Genomic DNA, 22,230 nt, shown 5'->3' with positions numbered 1-22,230 from the left:
CACACGAGCCGACATGAAGCTTGTGCTGGGGATGTGGTCGTCTATAAACCAGCTTGAAACAATGCCTCGACTGAGGCTGAGCACATGCCCAACGCTCCATTGGCGGACCACCAGTACGCAGTACTCGACCGTGCTTCGTCGCCTCACTTGACAAGCTTCCACCAGGGTGCTTTGCTTGCAGTTTCTTCCTCTTTTTGGTCCCGACTGCAAACCGGTCTGTCGCAGCGTCCAATGTCTGCTCTCTCCACGTGGTGCTGCGCCTTTCGCCTCGCTGCTTTACCGGGGGCTTTGCCCGGGGTGCGCATGCCCGGTCGCCAGCCCAGCAGTTGCAAGACGTCCTTCAATTGAAGGGCATTTAAACCTGAACCTGCCCCGGCCAGTCTCTGCTCTCGTTTGTCCTCTCCTCCCGTTCCTCCTCCGTTCCTTTTGCCTGTGAGACTGGCGTGTCGCGCAGGCATCGTCAACGCCATTTGCATCCTCTCGTAGGAGACGGCGCCTGACGGTGCTGGTCGGGTCTCTCTGCGTCTGCCCCTCCCGCCACCATCGCGGTCGTATAAGAATCGCGAGTAACCACGATCAACCACTCCTCTGCTGGCTCTTGGTTGCCATCCGCTGCTGCCCTCCTTATTACTCCGTTTGTTTGAGGATTCTTCTGCTGATCGCCCCTCTGCGGGGCGAGGATCCCCATGGACCCGGCCAATCATCGCAGTTCGCATGTGGCCCCGGATCGCTACAGGCAGAATATCTATCTTAACATCCCTCAGGTCCGGTTTTACCCTGCTTCCAACCCGGAGACAAACCATACGTCCACGGTATCGTCATCTCCTCTGTTCCGGCCATCTGTGCTGATTCTAATTGTCGTCCGTCTAGAGCCACAACGCCCCGCCTTCCTCCGCCTCCTCCCTCTTGTCCCCCTCCACCCAGACCAGCTCCGATCTGCTGCAGGAACCCCCGGACTCGTCGCGGTCTGTGAGCACTGTGACGCCTGCCGATGCCTCGACCTTTGTTTGGGGCAATCCGCCCTCTCATCTCGCATCTCCCACCGTCGACGATGAACCACTGTCTGGCGATGCCTTCGCCTATTATGAGAACACATCGCAGGTTCCCGCTACATCGAATCTGAATCACGATGACGAATTGAGCCTGCTTCCTTCCCTGCTGGATTCCCCACAGGCCCTTTTTGAACTGTGCATCACGCGTCTGCGTCGTCAATTCGAAGGCCATGGCGACCAGAGGTCATATGCAATGGACCTCTTCCAATACGTCATGGCCCGGGAGCCGCTCCTTGTTCCTCAATTACCCATCCTTTCGCCCTCGAACGACGGTCAGTCCGTCCCATCCCCTCCCCACAGCGCAAGGAGCCACAGACCGCCCATCTATGCTTGCGCCCTCTGCCCGGGCCGACTACAATTCACGTCGCGAGGCTCTCTAAAGCGGCACGTCTCCAACCTCCACAGGCCCAAGTCTGAGTTTCGATGCCCTTTTCCCCGATGCCGCGGGAGGACAAACAGGAGGGACAAGATGCATGATCATCTCCGACGCCACGGTCTTGGATCTCTTTGGAGTCGAGCCTCCATCACCCAGCTGGAGGTTCCTCTGCCCGCGCCCACGGCATGTGAAATCTGTTTAAGGAATCCACCCTTCCAATCATGGGACGAATGGTTCGAGTGCATCGAGAGTCACTGCCGCCTAGAGACCTCGCTGCCTGACCACGTCCCTGATGGGCAGGACGGCAACGGAAGTGGTCAAACGGGGGGCTCCGGTTTTGGCAATGGAAGTCCTTTTCCTGGTCCAGCGGGTGGAGGATTTTTGAATCCGGGGGCTAGCGGTGGTGGCATGGATTTCATGGGCAATGGGGGAGGCTATTCACAACCCTGGCCCGGCACTGGTTACAATGCGTCTATGTCAGAAAACTCGTGTGAGCGGAATCGAATTCCTTCAGATACCTCCAGTGCTTCCAGTCACCAGGTTTCAACCAGCCCCATCTCTCCCAGCACAGCATCACGTAGGTCACGGTGCTCGAGCGACTCGAGTGATGGTTCGTTTCCAATCCCCGACGGACTCGTTGACAACAAAGGCCCAACCCAAGATTCCCAAGATTGGATGCCACAGAAGTGCAGACGTTGTGGCCATGTGTCTACGTCGTGCCCAGAATGCCCACCCGATCTAAGACTAGCTGAATGGTGTCATAGTTGCAAGGACAACATGCCTTCGTCAATCTCATCCCGGTTGCTGGACTTCATCGGAAACTATGACCGGTATCAAGACTTGGCATGCAACGGAGTCTCCAGCCGCAGGGATATGCAGTACGAGATTGGTTTTGATCGTAACCTTTCACGTCCGACGGTCTACGTCGTTGAAGATCGACCCCGTGGACGGCCAAAGTTCATTTCTCCGAAGTGGAAACGCAGGTCTATTGACTTTCCGAAATGTCCATCGACGGAGACTCAGAAACTAGATCAAACTGTGACGATGTCGAAAGGGCCTTTTCCAACTTCATTAGGAATCACGCTGGACCAGACCACTCTGATCTGTTCCGTTCTGCAGTTGGAAATTGTCTTTCGTATCATCCAGTGGACGTCATTTTGTTTTCTCGGGAAATCTTCTCCCTGCTCCCGTGAGTCGCCAAAAGGTAAATTCAGGCCTTTCCTTTGTTTTTGCTCACACTAACATCTGATCCAGGGTTTCCGTCCAAGACTGTCGTCGATGCTCTGATGGTTGACCAAAAAGACACTTGACCTGATCTGTCGCAATCCTTCCGCTAGCAGACAGGTTGCGATGCCGCGTATACAATGTAGCTGTCTCGATGCCATTCGAGTCAAGCCGACAGTGCTTGGCAACTGTTCATTTAAGATATCCCAACCTCGGCAGTGTCGCCGGAGGAGGCTGTCCATTCTTTTATCGCTGCAGACGGCCATTGCAGCTTCGCGAAGTAGGAAAGGACACAAGCCCAAGGCTGCAGAAGTACAATGTCTGGATAAGCCAGATTTGAAGCATGCTTCCGAGGGCAGGGATCTTTACAGCTGGTGCCTGAATCCGTTCGGGCCACTGTTCGAGAAGGCCGGCGTCATGCGAGACGTGTTTCACGACATCAAATCGCTGCCGAAATGGATCGCAATGTAGGATTCTGCACGGGATTCTACCATCCTGAGAGTGCTGGTGACAGAGATGTCGGATGGTGGTAGTCTCAACGAGCTGTACCCGGTTTTGCTCGACGCGTTTAATGCGAGCGTCGCCTCGCATTAGTCGAACAGCACGAAATTTAGCATTCAGCTGTTGTTGAAATATACTGGCTGATCGTGCTGCTCAATCAACCAATCTATCGTCTATGTGACCACGATTAGATTTTTCTTTACATTTCTCATTAACATATTCATCATTTCACGATATACATGAACTGCCTTTTCCCCCCCCCCCTTTTCTGGGTTATGGCGTTTGGATTGGATTCTGATCGACGGCTCTAATGAAACAGAGAAAACCACAAAAAAGACCCCGGCGTGAGCCTCAGTCTTCCCAACTCAGGCATGAGTTTATTTGTGATATCCTTGTCATCGTCACAAAGTCTTGGTTGACGGTGCCCTTCCGTTTCTCCGGGCGTGAGGGTGACATTTACTCTACTATTCCTATCGTCCATATTCTAAGATGAGGCCCTCTGCCGTACGATCATGAGTCATGGCTCATGACTTGGTGTTGATAACTCTTCATATATTTATATATGGTTTCTTTTACTGTCTCATATCCCTTTCTCAATGCCCTTCCCTACCCACGAGACCTTACTAGGGTTAGTCCATGGGTATGGATATAGATATCTGTTCCTGTTCTCGATCTGAATTACTATGCTTTCATACCCTGTGTCATTTTTTTTCTTTTGTTCCAAATGAAATTTTGGCCTTTCCTCCTCCTCCTCCTCCTCCTCCTCCTCCTCCCGGTTCTTCTTCTTGTTCTTATTCTACCTCTACTTCCTGGGTTTGATTTATGGGCGCGACGGAACGGTTGAACGGATAATGTCTGTACGTATGGGTTCATGTATGTACTTGGTTTCCGGATCAAGAGTTATTGATATTGATATTGGATATTTGGTTCGATCTGGATATTATGTTGATACTGATATTGATGATGACGAATCCATCGTGAAATGAAACGATATTACCTCTGTTTTTCTGCCCCGACTCGCTGAAACAGGCACTAAAAGAAAAGAAAATCGTACCTACGCCCAACGAAAACAACACTCGACACTCAACACCAGACACAGGGATATAAATATAATGATATGAAAATCACGTATGATCGGTCACTTGCTTGCTGAACAGTGATCTCTAATCGTAGGAGGTAACATAGAAATGGGTATATATTATATACAGACAAGAAGAGAAACCACGACGATGGGAATCTTCACAAAAAAAAGAATTGAGTATTCTGGGCAGATATAGAGGAAGGAAAGTAGGTAAGGAGGTCTCATCAATTATTGTTGGTATGACAGACAATGTCAGGAGTAAGGCCCTAGGCCTGCCTTTATTTTATGCTGGCACTGACTTCAACTCCCGTCCTCACCTTACGATCCAGCTTCAGCCGATCTTCTAGACAGCAGTCGCTCTGCGAACCACGTCTTCAACACCTGAGCCGTCTGGATGCGGGCCCTCTGCTTCTTGCCGAACAGGCCCCGGTCAACGATCGGCGAGACGTGGCCTTCGTCCTGGCCGATGAAAAACGTTAGGCGGGGGAACATGGACTATACGCAGTCAGTCAGTCAGTTGGACACTCTGCAGGTAATGTAAGCCTTTAGGCATGTGTCGGTTGACTCCCACCTGGACCTTCTCAGCAAACTCCCCGATCCCACTAAGCAGAATCTCATCCGACCCAGCCAGGATCAGGAACTCGCGCACTCGCACGCCCTTCCACCACTCTGCCGGCGCGACGGCTGGCTCGTTCCACCCGTCTGGGTTCCGTCCGTTGACGTACTCGCGCGCCCAGGCCTGCTCAGACTTTTTCGACAGGCAGTCCTTGAACCGGTTCGTCTTCTCGGACGGGCGGTCGAAGTTGAAATCGACCCAGGGTCCCAGACAGAAGATCCCGCCGAGGTAGTAGGAGTCGTTGTCACCGCTCGCGGAGAGAGAGAGATCGAGACGGGCGTCTTGGTCTTTGCTGTCGTCGGCCTCGTCGGCGATGATCTCAGGATGAGGGTGATGGGAGACGTGCAAGAGGACAGCCAGCGCAACGTTGGCACCAGCCGAGTCACCGCCCAGGAAGACGTTTTCGGGCGAAAAGCCAGCTTCGCGGAGGATGTAGCGCAGGGCCTCGACGCACTGCTTCAACTGGGTCGGATAGATGGCATGGGGGGTCAGAGTGTACGAGACAAAGAACACGGAGAGGTCGTGGCCGGCAGCATGCAGGCTTTGGATGAGATCCCAGCAGAAATCGAAATAGAGGTCGTTGGCGCTGAGCGCGAAACCGCCTCCTTTTGCAGAGAACTGTTAGTATAAGGGTTTGACCGGGGTTTAAAAGACAGTCGTACCGTGGTAATATACAAGCACGTTTTTGGCAGTCTTGCTCCCTAGCCAGTGTCCCATGCCACCGTACCTGGGCAGACGGACCGTTTCTGGCTGGAACTTTTTCCGCTTTGCATAAGCCTCGTACGTTTGATACGTTGGCGGGAGCAAATACCTAAAATCAGCTTAATGAATACACGTACAGTACGAATGCGAATGCGAACTTGAATTCAAACATACTGATACTGCCGCGTAGTCAGGGTATCGTTCAAGGTCCGGACCAGGGCATGCGCCAGATGCACACTGTAGTGCTTTGCGCCTTTCCGGCCGCGAAAGATGCCCTTGGTGCCATGGACAAGAAGCGTGCTGGTAGCGGAGGCGAGCAGAGTGCAGCAGAGGGATGCTTTCTCCGCGACAGACAGGCGCGGAGGATAGTCGTCGCCAGGGTTGTCGCCAGTGGTCATGATGCAGTGACCCTCATAGATATCGACTAGCTGGAACATTTGTTGTGTTATTGTTTGCTGAACATACCGATTGCGTGAAGAGTGAGAAGAGTGAGTGATTTGATCAGATGATAAGATAAATAGCGGATTCCGCGTAGCTATCGGGCTTGATCAGAACTGCCTCTCAATTAATCAATAAATCGTCGAGGTATTATTCTGTAGAGCACTCCAGGAGATGAAGTAGTTGACAATAATGACAGCGAGGTAAGCAAGATATATGAAAACAGGCCACGCAAGACAACGAGGCTGCGCAAAGAAAGTTACGCAGTTGTGTAACTTGGAGCAAGCGGATCTTAGCCGATCGATCGATCGCCAATAATCAATAATCAAAAAATCAATAATCAATTTGATTATCTTCCCACGTGGCAATCCAGTCAAGGAAAAAAAGGACAAGAAATAAAATAATGAGGAGAATATCTGACTACGGAGACAAAATTCTTGGCCTGCAGGGCGATTGGCAATCTGGCACAGTCAAGCTTTTTTTAAGCACGGGACAAACCGTCAATGGGGGCCAAATGTGTTGTTGTGCAGGCTGCTAGGAGGGGTTAATAAGCCAATACGAAGGAGTTATATAAATACAACAGCTGTAGCAATCGAGTTAACACTTTCAATTGTAATGATCTCCTCAGTTCCTCGGGCTGGGGTTGATATATGTATGCAGAGTGGTTATTACTTTTATTACCATTTCCATTTGAGGAAATTTGAAGATGATGGATATCTACATACCTCTAAAAATGGATTAACTCAATAGTCGAAGAATTATCAGTAACATTCGTTAGGAGATCGGCATTATTGATTACTATTGATAGATATGATCTCGAAGCTAGCTGCCTTGTACACATCTTTTATACCCACCAGCCAGGACAACGGAAACAGATATCAGAATAAATATTATCACGACGGTATATACTGATCCATACACGTCGCAAGAAGAAAGAAACTGAGACAACATCGGATTATATCCAATACACAATACAACTCCGTAGATATTATATTTCACACTGTACAAGATATCTGTCTGAAGAGAAAGATACACTACGAACAAGCACCTGCCTTTTCATACACCCGCTTCGACAGTCAGCACGGAACAGTCACCCACGTAGTAATCACCGTCACACCAACCTCGGTCGGCTGCGGAGGAAACACCTCCAGCGAAGTCACCGGTCCGGTAGGGCTCGCTGGCTGCGGCGTCGGAACATAGTCAATCGTCACGGGGTTTGAGTAGCCTGAACTCCAGCCAATAGTCTTAGGGACGATTCCGGGTTTGGTAGAGCGAGTAGAGCGGTGGTGGTCAGGAGAGGGGGTAGCAGTAGTAGTGATGGCAGGGCTTGATGAAGAGGAAGAGTTCCTGCTCACCGTGACAGTGACGGTCGACGGCGCAGAGCAGGTCGAGGGCGTCGGCGTGCTGGCGACACACTGGGCAGGGCTGCGCGCCGGCGACACGGAGAACTTGCTGCTCTGCGCGTAGATGACGTAGACGTTGGTGCCGTTGATCGCGTTGATCTGGTACCCCCAGCTGGGGTCGGTGTTGCAGGGGATGTCGACGCTGTAAGAATGGGCCGCCGTGGGCACGTCCAGGGCCAGCGGCACGTAGGACGGCGGCCAGTTGACGAAGTTGACGAGGTAGATGCTGAAGGTGTCCGGGTCGGTGTCTACAGACGACCACTGCACGACTGCAGGCTCTCCAGCACGGTAGGTGGAGTTGGCCGCGGGAGCTAGGATCTGGATGGCCGATGCCATCGAGGCGAAGAGGAGAGGAATGAGGCGCATGACGATGACGTATCGCTACACTACCACTAGCAATGTCGACAACTGCAATATCTCCGAAGAAAGAAACGAATTAATCAAAAGAGCGACTTGTATAACGAGCGACAGACAGCAACAGCAAAAGAGCGACTGGACAAGCGATATCGGTCAGACCTCACATCAGGAGAGCGAGAGTCTGGGAGAGAATCGACCGGAGTGTGGGGAAAAGCCTGTCTATGTATTTAGCTTTCAGTCCTTCCTTGGGCGTTGAAGGCTCAGCCATGGTATACTCTAGTACTAGCGTAGGTATATAGCGGATCTTGGCCTGTGCCGAGAAAGGAAATGTCGTCGCCATACGCGCTTCCTAAGATAGCGAAGTAGTATCATGGGGGTAGCCTGGCCCCCGCATGACGGTTCAACCCCTCCGACTGGACGGGTCGTATTATTCTATTATTATGCGGAGTAGGATTCTGTGCAGAGTACGGAGTACTGCAAGAAACACAGTGGTAGAGAACACTGTCCTCCGTACGGAGGCTGGTTTTCTGTTCTGTCAGGGGCAACGCTAACCGCAGCCACCGCCTGGCTGGAAGCCATAACCAGTCAGCCACCAGCATGGCGGACCAATGCTGTGGATAGCGATAATAACGACAATTGATCTGGAACCGAGACACTGCTCGGCTCGTTTAGCCGCAATTACTCCGTACTATGGAATTCTGTTGCTAGAATGACTCGTATCGGATGATGCCGAAACACCGCGACAACAATTAAATGAATTAATGTGAACACTAATCTAGAATAATTCAATCAATCATGACTTATTCGTACTACCATACTGGAATAATAATAATGTCTCATTCCTCGTGTGATGTAACCCCAGCCTGGCAAATAACATCCAAACTGCTTGTTGGCCTAAGCTGACGGTGCCATTTTCAGCATCCGTGATAGGTCTACCGTGGAAATTAAGGAAATTAGTCAAAAGTCTAGGGCCGATTCTCCTTGGTTAAGGGCCAAGTCTTGGAAGTGAGAAGTTGGAACCTCATAATTGATATCATTCCAAAGACCTCCTTGATAACTGTCCCAATGAATCTACCTGGTTCTAATGGATTGAGTTAGATATATAAGGTAATATTTATTTTGTCATGGATTTGCTAGATACCAAAGTTTTGATATGTTTGGCCCTATTAGAACAAATTAGGGATTGAAGGTAGGCAGAGTATGACAAGGAAGAGCTAATTGGGGTTGCCATCCTCCAGTGTAAAGCCTTCTACGGAAAAAGAGAAGATATTACTTCGAAAGCCGGAAGGAAAAAAAACGCCTGAGATGGTTAGAGGAAAGGAGCAAAAAAAGGACTAACTACTAGAGATGATGATCGCAAGGATTTTAATTCATTATCTTAATTCATTGCACTTCTTAAATATATGTACAGTATAGGCCTGTCCACTCACCAGTACATGTATGTGTATATACAACATTTCTTATCCACACCAGTATCATCTCCTGCAGCTTCGATTCTATCTCAATTTAGAAAAACAGTGTATTCTCTCCTGTGCTTAATTGCAGGAATAACTATAAAGATAACAATAAAGCAGCAGCCATCAAGATTAAGAAAAAGAACAGCACAATCATAGTATATCAGGCAAATCCCCATATCAATACCATTATCCATAGCTGACTATCGCATCAAGAATTAAAAGAAAAAAAAAGGCCCAAACCTGTTGAATCAATAGAAAAAAAAGAATAAATGGTCAAAAGACGACGAGTCCGAAAGAAGCACCACCGATGGTCCATCCAATGATTGTTCATTCACAAAAGTATTGAAGTTGATCAACCTAAGAAAAGAGGACGAGGTCAGTGAATCGTAATCAGGCGGATCTTCAAGAGCAGAAGACTGAGTGCCAGAATTTTAAAAAGGGGGTGAAAAAATGGAAAAACAAAGGAGGGCGACAGAAGAAAAAAATGAGGAAGGTAGATGAAAAGGCTATCACCAGCAATGGCAACATTTGATTGATTCGAAGCTCCAGATTCAAATAATCAAATCCGTCGAAATAAGTGACGATTACAAGATAACATAACCTTTTTTTCTCCCCATCCCATCCATCCCAAAGAAATTAGAAGAATGTAGCATGTAGCATGTAGCACAGGACAAAAAGATTAGAAGAAAAAAATAAAGAAACACAACAAAACAGACCATTTCATTTGTCTAATACACCCCAGGAAACAAACCCAAATAAAAACCAAGTAAAAGAAAAAGTTGGAATAGGAAACACGAAACCGGCAAGAACATTTTTGATAGCACCCCCCAAACAAAAAAGAATAACAGGAAAGGAAGAAAAGAAAAGAAAAATAACAAGCTTCTCGCCCGGCTACGTCCCGGATCGCTCACTCCTGTCGAGTCCGTTTCGCACCGTGCGGGTTCCACGAACCATCACCGCCCTGGTTCTGCGGGAAGAAGCCAGTGTTGAAATTGGGATTCTGGAAACCGCCTTGGCCTGCTCTGCCGTTAATCAAGGCGGGTTTCTTCTTCAAGACGATGGCTTACCTTGCATGCCCATGTTGCCCATCATCGGGTTCATCCCGCCACCCATCGCGTTCATCCCCATTCCGCCCATGGGATTCATCCCCGGCATGCCCATCATGTTCGGGCCCATGCCACCGCCACGGCCACGCATCCCCCCAGGTCCTCCACGCATCCCGCCCATCATGTTTCCACCACGGTTGTTGAAGCCACCGTAGTTCTGCATGCCGCCCATTGGTCCTCCTTGGAAGCCTCCGCCCATGGGGCCCTGGAAGCCTCCCATCGGACCCGAGAAGTTGCGGTTGTTAAATCCACCCATGTTGTTGCCCATGCCACCCCGGTTGAATCCCCCGCGGCCACCACGGAAGCCTCCCATATTGTTCATGCCAAAGTTCATGTTCTGGTTCATAGGTGCGTTGAATCCTTGAGCAGCCCGCTGGCGTTCATCCTTGCGCTGCGGTGCATCCTTGGGAAGTGTGCGGAAGGGGTTTTGGTGAGGGTTGGCATAGGTGACGTTGTGCTTTCTCCCAGTCTGCCCAGACGCAGAGAAGGACTCGATAAAATGTTTGGTCGCCGTGGCGGCTTGGAGAGAGGTGAACTCGACGTAGGCTTGTCTGGAGTCCTGGTCAGTACAAGAAATTGTTGATTGGAAGAACCTTCGCCTACCCCTTGCTCTTCCCGTTCACCTTGTGCTCACTGAAGGTTACATCTTTCAACTCTTGCTCACATCCAGCCTGTTTGACCCAGCCACGGATGTCATCATCGGTGGTCCACCAAAACAGGTCAGACACAAAGAGGGCAGTGGTGGCGTCAGGGTCCGTGGGACGGTCGTCGGCCATGTCTTTGCGTTTCTGGCCTTGCTGGGGTGTCTGACTAGGAGCGGCTTCTTCTTGGTTCACGGTTTCTGCATCTGGGGCCTGGTCATGGCCGTTGGCCGTATTCCCATCCTCATTACTGTAGTGGGGGTCCGCCGAGGCACTATCTTGGACTCCATTTGCGTTATGATCAGGGGCATCCAGTATCAGTTCCGGCTCATCCTTGTTGTAGTCTCCTTGCTCATTTTCATTCGCATTGTAGCCACCACCATCGCCATAGATATCAATATCAAAGTTATCGTCGGCTTCGGCCATCGTGGTTGATTATGTGTGGACGCAAGTGACAAGTCACAGTGATTGATTGCTTGATTTTGTGTTATGCACAGGCTTTTTTCTTTTCCTTCCGATGAATCAAAAATACATGTCTGTCAATCAGGGAAAGTCATTAGTACCAGAGGAACATGGGTGACATGCATGAGTGAGCCCTGAAGTAGTGCAAGTTATAGTTGCTGTGATGTGATCATTTGTCAAGCCATTCCATGCCATGTCATGTCATGTAGCACAGAAAGAAAGAAAAGAAGAAAGGAGACAGAAGACAAGAAGATACGTACAAGCTGGACCACGGCAAAGGTCTCAGGAAGAACAGTTAGTGCCACCCGTCACGATTTGCTTGCACACAGATTTGAGTGCCTGACCACCCTTTATGGCAAGTACAGGGATGAGAAGTCTTGATGAGATGTAGACAGGGCTTATTCCACAGGAATGCGGCGCCGTCGAGCACTTCTGCCACAGGCAGGCAGGGCTTGGCTAGAGACAAGGTTTGACAGGAGTCTTCAAGATGGAAGACACAGAACGCAAACGAGCAACAAGTAATGTTAGTAGAAAACCAGGCTCTAAAACCCTCCACCAGGAGATCAACCAGTTCAGTTCTCAATCGCGTGGTTCTTTTTCGCGCTGCAGCAAGTGCGCCGCAGGGATTGGCAACAAAGGGAAGAAGAGGAGGATCCAGTGAAAGAAAAGAGAAGAAACTCAAGTGGAGAGAAGATACCATGCACTGGCCGTCCTGCCAGAGACACAGGCCTCAGTAAACGCCTGCTAGAAGAACAGAAGACAGGTCAAGCGCGGTGAAACGGGCGTTCGACAGCAGGAAGGTTGGACTGGGGAGTGACGAGCGAGAGCGACCTCCAGCAGCTGCGGAGCAGAGCAGGCCCGGCCACCCGGAGCTGTCGCAACATTTCTCCGGGGCCGCGCCGCCATCCCTGATCGGGCAATCTCCAGAAGGCCAGCTCGTCGTTAAGCCAGATTTACTCCTGGCCATTGCATGAACTCCGCAGTTGTCTGTCACCTCTCCCTTGAAGTTGCTTTTGTTCTCTAACTCTCATTCTCTACCTCTCTTAAATTTCTTTCTAGTTAATTCTCACCACATCAATCATGTCGGAGACTTTGCAGGAGCTGGCCGATATCCCCAAGGACTTTGTCCGGGATGGCATGCAGTTTGTCCACCGATGCACCAAGCGTACGTACTGATGTCCTAGTTGTCATTGCTACATGGACATCAGCTAACAGACGTGCTTATCCAGCCGACAAGCGTGAATTCATCAAGATCAGCCAGGCCGTCGGCATGGGATTCCTCATCATGGTAAGATCCATCAAGCTCAGCTCAGCTCAGCTCAGCAATGCCAGCGCAGACAGATTACTGACTGAAGAAAAAAAAATAGGGCGCCATTGGCTACTTCATCAAGCTGAGTGAGTTCACCCCATACCCTCGAACCTATATATCTCGACGATTACAAAAAAAATACCCATCTTCTGGAGCGCAAGAATATATTATCCACGTTTCAACACATGTTATGCGGCTCATAGCTAACTAGCCCGCGCGCGCAGTACATATCCCCGTCAACAACATCCTAGTCGGCGGCGCATGACGAAGGAGGCATTTCTTTCAATCCGACCCAGAGAAGGGGAGGAGAGCAGCAACAAACAAAACAACAAACAACCCACGGAACGGATCACGTCGCATTCATCCGGTGGATACCATTTCTGCGCATGTCTTGTCTTGTCAGCATAGTCCGTACTGTACTGTACGGAGTACTAGGGACCAGTTCGCAATTGATTGATTAATCGGGAGGGTGGTAGATGAACGATCGATCCCAAAGCGCACATCACTGGGGTTTTCCGGGAAACTAAACTGGGAGGAGACCGGGGAGTTGGTCGTCACTATAATTTGTGGTTTTTTTTATCGTTTTGCTTGCATGTACAGTTAAAGTCCAATCTACTTTTTTTTTCTCTTCATTTTCACTCTTGTCCAGGATTATTTATTTAATAAATATCAAGCAAGTATTTGTCTTATTATGACTGCCAAAAAAAGAATAGGGTAGTCATAGGGAATATCCATCATAGCAAGTCAAGTCAAGGATATCGTATCATCGAATTCTCTTCAAGAGAATCTGGGTAAATGAATGAATCATAAAAGCAAATATATAAAAAAAAGCAAACCCGTCATAATCATTTGGAGGGGAAAGGAAAAAAAACAACATGTACATACAAAATTGCCCGCAGTAATTATAAATAGAATAGCAAAAGGAGGAGTCTCCCCAATTCCATGCATCGACCTCCCGTCAGTATGACAGCCCCATCGCCGCCTCCTCGTCTCTCAATCCTCTTTGCCTTCGGCTTCTATCATACTGCCGGATCGTCTCCCGGAAGTCGTTGAACTCGCGCGAGTACTCGAGTTTGTTCGTGTAGCTCATGCCCATCGGCGGCTCGCCTTCGTCTTCCGCGGCCGAGTCGTTCCACGTGTGTATTGTACACGTTCCGGTCGACATGCCCCAGCCGTTCCAGGATGTTGCTACGTCAAATGTCAGTATCCTGTCGTTGATGACTTACCAATAGGGAGACTTCTGACTTACCGGCCAACACGGGTGCATTCGGGTGCCAGCTCGCGTCGCGGACACAGGTTCTCCAGCGCATCTCGCCACTTCTCATTTCATACGCAGTGGCAAAAATATCCTGGTCCTGTGGCCTCGAATCGACGGTGGCCTGTCCAACGTCGATCGTCCCCGCGAGCGTCGCATCCAGGTTGTAAATGTAGACCTTCCCATCCTCGCTGCCGCTGTACACGTACCGCGAGTTGGTGCTCCCAGGAGGCGAGAAGTGGCACCGAATCAGCGTCTTGAGCACTCGGTGCCCCCGGAATGTCACAATCGAGCAGTCGTGGGGATGCGGTTCGTAGTCCTCTTCTGAATATTGCATGAATCGGTAGTCGAAACCGGTCGTATATCGTCGAGGGTCGATCTTATCGAATTCTGCCGTCGTCATCATCTTTCGCAGGTCCCACAGCTTCATCATCTGGTCCTTGCCGTTGGACAGCACGTAGCGACCGTCGCCTTTGCTGTCAACATAGGTCAGGCCTTCAGTGTGGCCCATGAACACTCCGGCCTCTCGACCATCGGCCATCGATCGCCGGTCCCAGACTCGTAAGGTGGTGTCATCAGAGCCCGAGTAGAGGATGTGGGGAGACGAGGCATCACCGAAACAGACTGCGTTCACATCATCGTCGTGGTTTTGAAGTCGGAGAATAGTCTGTCTTGTCTCAATGTCATAGACGACCACAGACTGGTCTGACGTGCCGGCAACAATCTCTCGGCCATCTCCCGAGAATCGAAGAGACCATATCTTGAGAGTTGTCAGCAATAAAACCATAGTCAGGAGCAACAGGACATACTCCAAAATGCGAATTTCCGTAATGACCTCCACCTCTCCTGCGCCCCATGTTGGAGAAATCAAGGAGAATGGGGTCAGATTGATCGTTTGGATCCGTCGGTGCCAGACAGACCAGGTGTCGAATGGAGCTGTAGGCCAGGTATTTATTGTCGGGGCTCAAGGTCGCATCCGTGATGGTCCATTGACCGAATGGATAATCTACCGTCTTGTAGTACTTCCAGTCAAACGGATTCGATGTGTCGTACATGCGAACTTTGAAGTCCTGCGAACAGCAGAAAAAGAAGTTGCCGTCGTCGGAAAACTGTCCGGAATAGCACCTCGAGTCGAAGTGGATGATCTTGTCTGGTTTCGAACCTGGGATCATATCCTGTGGAGAGTTTAGCATCGGCCGTGCAGTGACGAGACGTGATGCCGTCCATACCTGGAATATCGACCGGACATCCCGTTTCTGAGCGCCCGCCGTCCCAATGCCCAATTCACGCCACATCAGCTTCGTGGCCAGTCTCTTCTTGCGCTTCTTCAGTTCGTCGACATAGTGGGGGTTGCTGCCATACAGGCCAGACCCCATCAATTCCGTACCAACGTCGCTGGGAACTTTGGGGAAGATATCCCCGGCCGGCCGCTCTCGTCGCCGTCTCCGAACGCGGTATCCATAATGCAGGCCGTAGTCCTCATCGTCGTCATCCGCGGCCAGTAACCCTTGCGACTGGAGGATTCGTCGAAGGCCGTTTGCTCCGAGGAGCTGGAGGACCTGCGCGGATGTGACTGGAAACGCATTAGTCGTATCACCATTAATCTGCGTTGGCACCTGGTGTTCTCACTTCGCGTCACCCGAGTTCGTCTGGCCTGCTGGCCTCCTTCTCCCGCGTGCTCGTTATCGGAAGACTCCATGGTGAACTCGAACTGGATGTCGCCTAGGCCTGATTCGGGATCATCTGTGCGAAGCCGGTCAGAAGAGCAGGATGCAGAAGAAGCAGGGCACTAGGCATTGGCTCACGAAATAGATCGTCGTCGTCGTGGTCTTCGTCTTCGTCGTCCTCGTCCTCGTCCTCGTCCTCGTCGTGGTACTCTCGATCCTCCGAGCGGTCCGATTCAGGCTCGTCGTCCATGTCCCGGTCCTCCTCGTCATCCGGCCACTCGGGGGCAGGGTGGTAGGTGGTGTCCGCCTGTCGGGGGGAGTGGGATCCGGAACGGTGGCCGGGCGGGGAGCTGGAGGCGCTCATCGTACAGACGAGGCTGGTGCGAGGCAATAATGCTGTCTGGGGGAAGCAGAAGCCGCGAATGGCGACTGTGTCGGTTGTCAATTGGCTTGCTTATCGATAGCTCACTAATCCGGCCTTTGTCACCCCACCTTATCTCCTATCCCCGATTCTCCACATTGCATACGTACGATTTAATCGGCATTATTCTGATCTCGTGCTTGATTTGGCATTTCTGTTGTCAATTTGAAAAGCTCTTTCACTTCAGCCAGCATTATTTCCATCAAGTGCGACGTCGTACTCTTGTAGATATATCTAGATATGCATCTTATTGTATCTTTCAGCTCAGAATAGTATCTCTAGATAAATAACTATTTAAATCCCATCTAGTTCCTCCGAATGAGGTCGAAGAAACTAGACAAGAATCCGTGTAAGAACTCCTCCAGCTGCCAATACTGCCAGCTTCTTCTGCAGAAAATTCAGGAGTTTTTCAAGCAGTGTAGCAATGAAGTCATTGGTACCATGTCCAGCACCTCAAAAGTGGTTTATCGGTATAGACGACAGATGATTACACTATGTGCCGTGTAGCGTCGGTCCTGGAGTCATGCCATCTCAGATATGTGAATAGTTCTGGCTCGAAAGGATTAATTGGCAGACTGCACAGCCGATATTCTCGCTGTTCTGATACCCATATCAATGCAATCGTAGACGATTGGCCATCAGCTTCCACGGCTAATTCAGGGGATTTGATCGTTAAGTTCCTGGAGAGATATCAGCAGATAAGTGGCAGCGCATTTCTTCGTACAAATATCGGCCAATTGGGACATAAATACTCGCTGGACTTCTCTCTGGAAATAGTCCCTATTTTAACCTCTAGCATGGTATTGTTGCCTCAGGGCAATTTCTCTGACAGAGTCTCGACTTTGGTGCATGCACCATCCAAGTTTGTTCCAGTCAAACCGTGTCGAACAGAGGCGAACTGCGTTGGCAATGAGCTTTCTTTCTGCGTGCGGGAGAGAGATCCAACTGGAGATGAGTCAAATGAGTCAGTGTAGTTTGTTGAATCTGTCCCTTCTTCTTCTCTTCTCATTCCTCCAACAGCAAAGGGCGCAGCTGGTTTCAGCATCTTGAGACTGACAATGCCAATAATGCCTCTAGCTCAAACGGAGTTCGTACTGCTGGCCCCAGATACTGGGCATAGGGAGGAGAGCCTGGGTATATAAAGGATGGATGATTTTAACAGACATTTTTTCTTTGCTTTCAGGCAAGCTCATGAACAACAACGAACAGCTTCCCGCTTGGCGCACGGAAATCGGCAAGTGCACACTGATATGTCGGAAGACCGCGGGCACGGAGGAGGGGATCCCGATGGCGCTGTGGAGAACTGGCGGCAGATCCTGCGTTCTCTTCATATTAACTGTGTCGATCTCATTCTTTCTCCAGTCCACGTTTCCTCCATTTGTTTAAGGTTCCTGCTAGGAGATGATAATTGCGGACGAAATGAGCCAGATCCCCTACTCCGGAGTAGACGGAGGAATCTGGATAGATGGTCGGGATAGAGCACTAAGAGCCTCTTTACCACGGCTGCTGAATCGTAAGGCTCTAATCTTTGATCTTGTTCGTGAAAGATATCATGTAATTGGTCAAGAGGGCAGAGCATTGGGATCCAGTGAGTCCATAGCTACAAGACAATCTTCGTTCATTGGCACTAGACGGCTACCAGATACCAATCTCGGAAATCATCATTCGCCCTATAATTCTCCCTATTGGATTTAAGATTCGACTATTGGGAGATCCCACGTTTGCTAACGAAGTACTCTATCCAATACGCAGTATGCGTTTCAAGCGAATAACCAGAGTTCTGGATTGGTTTTCCCTTGCTCTTCGGTGGGAATAGACTGCATAGAAAGATACTCTGTTCAGATTTAAGATTCTCCTAGCCACGAGCGTGGATTCAATCCCTCTTAGAGCTGCTACTCCGTACTCCGTATTTTTTTTGTTGATTGTTATTACTCCTTGCCCATTCGGTCGAGAATCACTCTAGTTGGACCTGTTGACTCCGTAGTAATATATCCGGAGTAGTTCGTCTTTTTATGACCCCTTCAGGCCCACTTGGCCCACTCCATCAAACTACGGAGTACAATGAAATCATCGATCGGGGAAAAGACGCCATCTCAGGATTTGATCATGGCCAGATATCATTCTGCCAAGTCAGTTCTGTCAAAGTCTTCTGTATATCGGTATTTTTTGCCCCTGTACTAACAGACGAAAAGACTCAATGCCTGTTATTGCGAACCGTCGACCACTTCTGTCATGCCCATCTGGAGGCTCTACTGGCATTAATTACAATGATGTGATCGTCGCCAAGTGGGCGATCATTGACAATCACTAGACCCGTCCGATTGGAATTGCTTCGACTAAGCTAAATATGATGGCCCGTCTGGCACCGACTATTGATTAGTGCATCCCCAAGCCTGAGAATAGCCAACGACCAGGGGATATGATCATCTGCGCCGAAAGCTTCAGGAGCAGACAGCGAAGATCTCTATTCCCTGGTGAATCTATTTAATGGCGACCAGAGTACTTCGTATTTCTCATCTCCAGAAATTCAGCATCAGTCCAGTCGCTCTTTGCTTGCTTCGTTTCTTCTGATCCAACGAGCTTCATAATACCCTCGTTCGTAATCTGTCACTCTTTTTACTGTCGGCTTGTCGAAATGAAGTCGATTCTTGCTATCGCCGCTCTGGCGTCCTCTGCTGTTGCAGCTCCGGCGGGCATCCCCAGCATCTCCAGAGTGCCTCTGCCGACTACCTCTGCGCCTTCTGTCCCGTCGAACATTCCCTCGGGCATTCCATCGGGAATCCCCTCAGGCACCCCCTCCAGCATCACTGGAGTGTCTGAACTGCCTAAGCTGCCTCGTTCAACTCCCTCTGCGCCCTCCATCCTGTCAGGCATCCCAACTCCCTCGACGACTCCTACTCCTGGCAGCAGTGGCCAGCTGCTGACGGACCTCGGCCCCGAAGTGAACGGCGTCTTGACTGTCACTGGCCAGGACTCCAAGCAGCTCCTGATCCAGCTCAGCCCTGAGGTTGCTGCCCTTCTGAGCGGCCTTGGTCTCCCGAGTGTGGGCACCCCTGTCGGCTCTGTCGTTGCCACTGCCAGCTCTGTCGGTGACCTGCTCAAAGACCTGGGCCCCAAGACACAGGGTCTTCTGACGGTCACTGGCCAAGATGGCTCCGCCCTCCTCATCCAGCTCGCTCCTAACGTCGCTGCCCTGGTTTCCGGCCTTGGTCTCCCTAGCGTTGGCGTTCCCGTCGGCGAGGTTGTCGGCACCCTTGGTGCTCACGTCAAGCGCCAGGCTACCAGACAGCTCCTCAACGACGTGGGAAAGCAGGTCAACGGTGTTCTGACCGTGACTGGCCCGGATGCCAAGAAGCTTCTGATCCAGCTGAACCCGGAGGTGACTGAACTTCTCAGCGGTCTTGCTCTGCCCGCTGTGGGCGTTCCTGCTGGGTCTGTCGTCGCCAGCGCCAGTTCGGTTGGCGACTTGGTTAAGGACCTGGGCCCTCAGACCGAGGGTCTGTTGACTGTCGTGGGTGACGACGGCAAGGTCCTTCTGATCCAGCTGTCGCCTGACATTGCTGGTCTTGTCTCTGGTCTTGGTCTGCCGGGCGTTGGCGTCCCTGTTGGTAACGTTGTGGCCACCCTCGGCAACAACCTCTAAACGTAAGAATGCCTCTGCCTGACTTTGTCTTGCTTTGCTAACTCAAGGATTAGATGAGACATGCGACAGAGTGTGAATGTTGGACTCATGAAGAGACGTTTTCTTGATACCACACCTTCATTTTTAGCGGGATAGTTTAGTTAGGTTGTTCATATTTCTTGAATACATATTGTAATGTGAGATATACTTCGGAATAAACGGATATTCTTGTTTCAGTGGATATTCGCTCGTAAATATATACATATGAACCTTCTCAGAGATCAATTGGCAGTGTTTCGAGTGAACTTTCTAGTCTAGAGAAATCATGTCTGCCTGCAGATGTCGCATCGGAACCGGAGCAACGCTTTGCCGGCGGCATGGGGCTGCAGAACGGCCCCCGCCATGGGAACCGCCGAGACACAAGGCATGCCATTGAGATAACAGGGTACATTACCTCCTCCTACGTTACGTATCACCAGAGATTTCGAATTCGCGCACGCCGTCAAGCACAGCACTCATCACTCCTGGCGAAGCTTTGTCGAAAACAGCCAAACAGCCGTGAATTCCCGTCCAAGCAGTTCGTCCAGTGTGGCCTAGAAGCCTAGTCTTCCCCGCTTTTCCAATTCCGATAGGCGATAGATAGATATACATACCAGCACTCGACTGAAAGAGACATCATCAATTAATCTTTTTCCAAGATGCAGTCCGTCCCGGACGCGCGTCAGCAGACCTTTGAAGAGATCTACGGTCCGCCGGAGAACTTTCTCGAGATTGAAGTGAGTTGAACGACACCATAAATGAAACCCCGCTCGCAACAACCGCCACCATTGCAACACTTGCACAAGAACCAATTTCATCAAACTTACATCCATCTTACTAACCATTTTTTGTTCATGTGCAACAGGTCCGCAACCCCAAACACACGGGACATCGCGCAACATGTACACCTCGTACGAGATCGTCTGCCGCACCAACATCCCCGCCTTCAAGCTGAAGCACTCGGTCGTGCGCCGCCGCTACTCGGATTTCGAGCACTTCCGGGACATCCTCGAGCGCGAGAGCTCGCGCGTCACCATCCCGCCGCTGCCGGGCAAGGTGTTCACCAACCGGTTCAGCGACGACGTGATTGAGCACCGCCGGGAAGGGCTGCAGCGGTTCCTGCAGATTGTGGCGGGTCATCCGCTGCTGCAGACGGGGAGTAAGGTGCTGGCTAGTTTTATTCAAGGTGAGTGGCTGGATCTAGAGGGGATGTTGCCCACATGGCTAACACGTTGCTTTTTCGCAGATCCAAACTGGGACCGCAATGCGTGGTAATCTATCCATTCCTCTAGCTCTTCCTCCATTCATTCTCGATCGATATGAAATGATACTAGAGGAGAGGAGAGGAAACAAGACAACCCGTTATTCGTCTTTATTCACTGGACATATCAGTTTGTTTGTTTCATTGTCATCTCTCTATTTCTATTCCTATTTTCTGTCGAAACGGTTAGGCGTTCTTTTGTCATCATCATCTCGGCACGCAAATGCAATTCACGCAATCTTCCTTGTCTTGTCCTCTTAAGAATAATTATTAAGCTATGATCTTCTATCAACTCTAACGATATGCATATGCATACATCCTGAATACATCCTGAGCGAAAGCGCCAACCTTGTTTCTTTTCGGTTTTTTTTTTCCATTTTGCTCTCGATTGATTGACTGATTGACTGCTTGATCGATTGATTGGTGATGACTTGATGATACTCTACTATTCTAGACTATTCTAGTCTATACTATACTCCACGACCAGACCAGGTCTACAAGGTCTACAAAATTCCAATTTAATTTCGGTTTTGTTCTGTCCTGTCCTGTCCTGTCCTGTTCTCTTGAATTTAATTATTAGTTCAGTCAGTTAGTCAGTCAGTCCCTTTTCTTTCTCTTCTCGTCTCTCGGGATTAATTTAAAAAAGGATTATGAAAAGCAAAAGCAGAGTCAGGATAGGATAGGATTCATTATTCCCTACTCTCCTTCTCTCCTCTCTTCTCTTCTCCTCTCTTATGACTCTGTGACTGTGACTGTGACTGTGATGACTGTTTGACGACTACTACCAAAATTATGGAAATGTATCTATACATAAGAACAAAACATGAAAAATGAGAAATGAAAAGTAAAAGACTGGATCGAATCAGATTGTATCGGATCGGATCGGTTGGTTGTATTTTTCTCAAGGCCTAGCAGGGCAGTCTAACTACATTACATTACCCCTGGTAGTTGTAGTAGTCGTAGTAGGTAGTTGGTACCTAGTCCCTTGAAGAGAGGCAATGACGATGAAAAAGAGGAAAGAAAAAAAAAGGAAAAAAAGAAATTGCAAATTGAGAGTTATGTAGAGGAAAACCGACATGATTGAATAATTAATAAAAGATGATAGACGATTCTTCCGTCTGATGCACGCACACGATAAGGGGTATATATTAGAAACCAAAACCGAAACCATAAAAAAAAAACTCCGAAAAAGGTAAAAAAAATAAAGGAAAAGCATAAACTACCACCCCAGTTACTGTTA

General features: G+C 49.8%; 7 protein-coding genes across 7 annotated transcripts; 3 read left to right on the top strand and 4 right to left on the bottom strand.

Annotated features, from left to right (window-relative positions):
• Nucleotides 1-686: 686 nt before the first annotated feature.
• On the top strand, nt 687-2,738 carry T310_0031 (uncharacterized protein; the record flags this gene model as incomplete). Its single annotated transcript, XM_013477095.1, has 3 exons — nt 687-812; nt 871-2,632; nt 2,683-2,738. 3 exons carry the CDS (start codon nt 687-689, stop codon nt 2,736-2,738), a joined length of 1,944 nt encoding a protein of 647 aa, XP_013332549.1.
• A 1,814-nt stretch (nt 2,739-4,552) lies between these two features.
• T310_0030 (6-hexanolactone hydrolase) lies at nt 4,553-5,950 on the bottom strand (the record flags this gene model as incomplete). The annotated part of the gene is made up of 4 exons (XM_013477094.1): nt 4,553-4,729; nt 4,806-5,468; nt 5,526-5,661; nt 5,727-5,950. The coding sequence occupies 4 exons, from the start codon at nt 5,948-5,950 to the stop codon at nt 4,553-4,555; spliced, it is 1,200 nt and encodes a 399-aa protein (XP_013332548.1).
• Nucleotides 5,951-7,066: 1,116 nt separating this feature from the next.
• Nucleotides 7,067-8,349, bottom strand: T310_0029 (Extracellular proline-serine rich protein; the record flags this gene model as incomplete). Its single annotated transcript, XM_013477093.1, has 4 exons — nt 7,067-7,774; nt 7,915-7,965; nt 8,093-8,163; nt 8,265-8,349. The coding sequence occupies 4 exons, from the start codon at nt 8,347-8,349 to the stop codon at nt 7,067-7,069; spliced, it is 915 nt and encodes a 304-aa protein (XP_013332547.1).
• Nucleotides 8,350-10,114: 1,765 nt separating this feature from the next.
• On the bottom strand, nt 10,115-11,380 carry T310_0028 (RRM domain protein; the record flags this gene model as incomplete). Its single annotated transcript, XM_013477092.1, has 3 exons — nt 10,115-10,224; nt 10,275-10,864; nt 10,917-11,380. 3 exons carry the CDS (start codon nt 11,378-11,380, stop codon nt 10,115-10,117), a joined length of 1,164 nt encoding a protein of 387 aa, XP_013332546.1.
• A 2,303-nt stretch (nt 11,381-13,683) lies between these two features.
• Nucleotides 13,684-17,113, bottom strand: T310_0027 (uncharacterized protein; the record flags this gene model as incomplete). The annotated part of the gene is made up of 9 exons (XM_013477091.1): nt 13,684-13,913; nt 13,975-14,740; nt 14,790-15,155; nt 15,210-15,553; nt 15,610-15,723; nt 15,786-16,076; nt 16,289-16,302; nt 16,560-16,748; nt 16,899-17,113. 9 exons carry the CDS (start codon nt 17,111-17,113, stop codon nt 13,684-13,686), a joined length of 2,529 nt encoding a protein of 842 aa, XP_013332545.1.
• Nucleotides 17,114-18,703: 1,590 nt separating this feature from the next.
• On the top strand, nt 18,704-19,711 carry T310_0026 (uncharacterized protein; the record flags this gene model as incomplete). The annotated part of the gene is made up of 1 exon (XM_013477090.1): nt 18,704-19,711. The coding sequence occupies one exon, from the start codon at nt 18,704-18,706 to the stop codon at nt 19,709-19,711; it is 1,008 nt and encodes a 335-aa protein (XP_013332544.1).
• Nucleotides 19,712-20,629: 918 nt separating this feature from the next.
• Nucleotides 20,630-21,512, top strand: T310_0025 (Sorting nexin-3; the record flags this gene model as incomplete). Its single annotated transcript, XM_013477089.1, has 2 exons — nt 20,630-20,915; nt 21,445-21,512. 2 exons carry the CDS (start codon nt 20,630-20,632, stop codon nt 21,510-21,512), a joined length of 354 nt encoding a protein of 117 aa, XP_013332543.1.
• Between the last annotated feature and the right edge of the window lie 718 nt (nt 21,513-22,230).

This window comes from Rasamsonia emersonii (assembly GCF_000968595.1).
Source record: "Rasamsonia emersonii CBS 393.64 chromosome Unknown ctg1118621759658, whole genome shotgun sequence".
Classification (NCBI taxonomy): Eukaryota; Fungi; Ascomycota; class Eurotiomycetes; order Eurotiales; family Trichocomaceae; genus Rasamsonia; species Rasamsonia emersonii.
The sequence above is the reverse complement of the archived record's forward strand: the minus strand, read 5'-3'. Positions and strand labels throughout refer to the sequence as shown.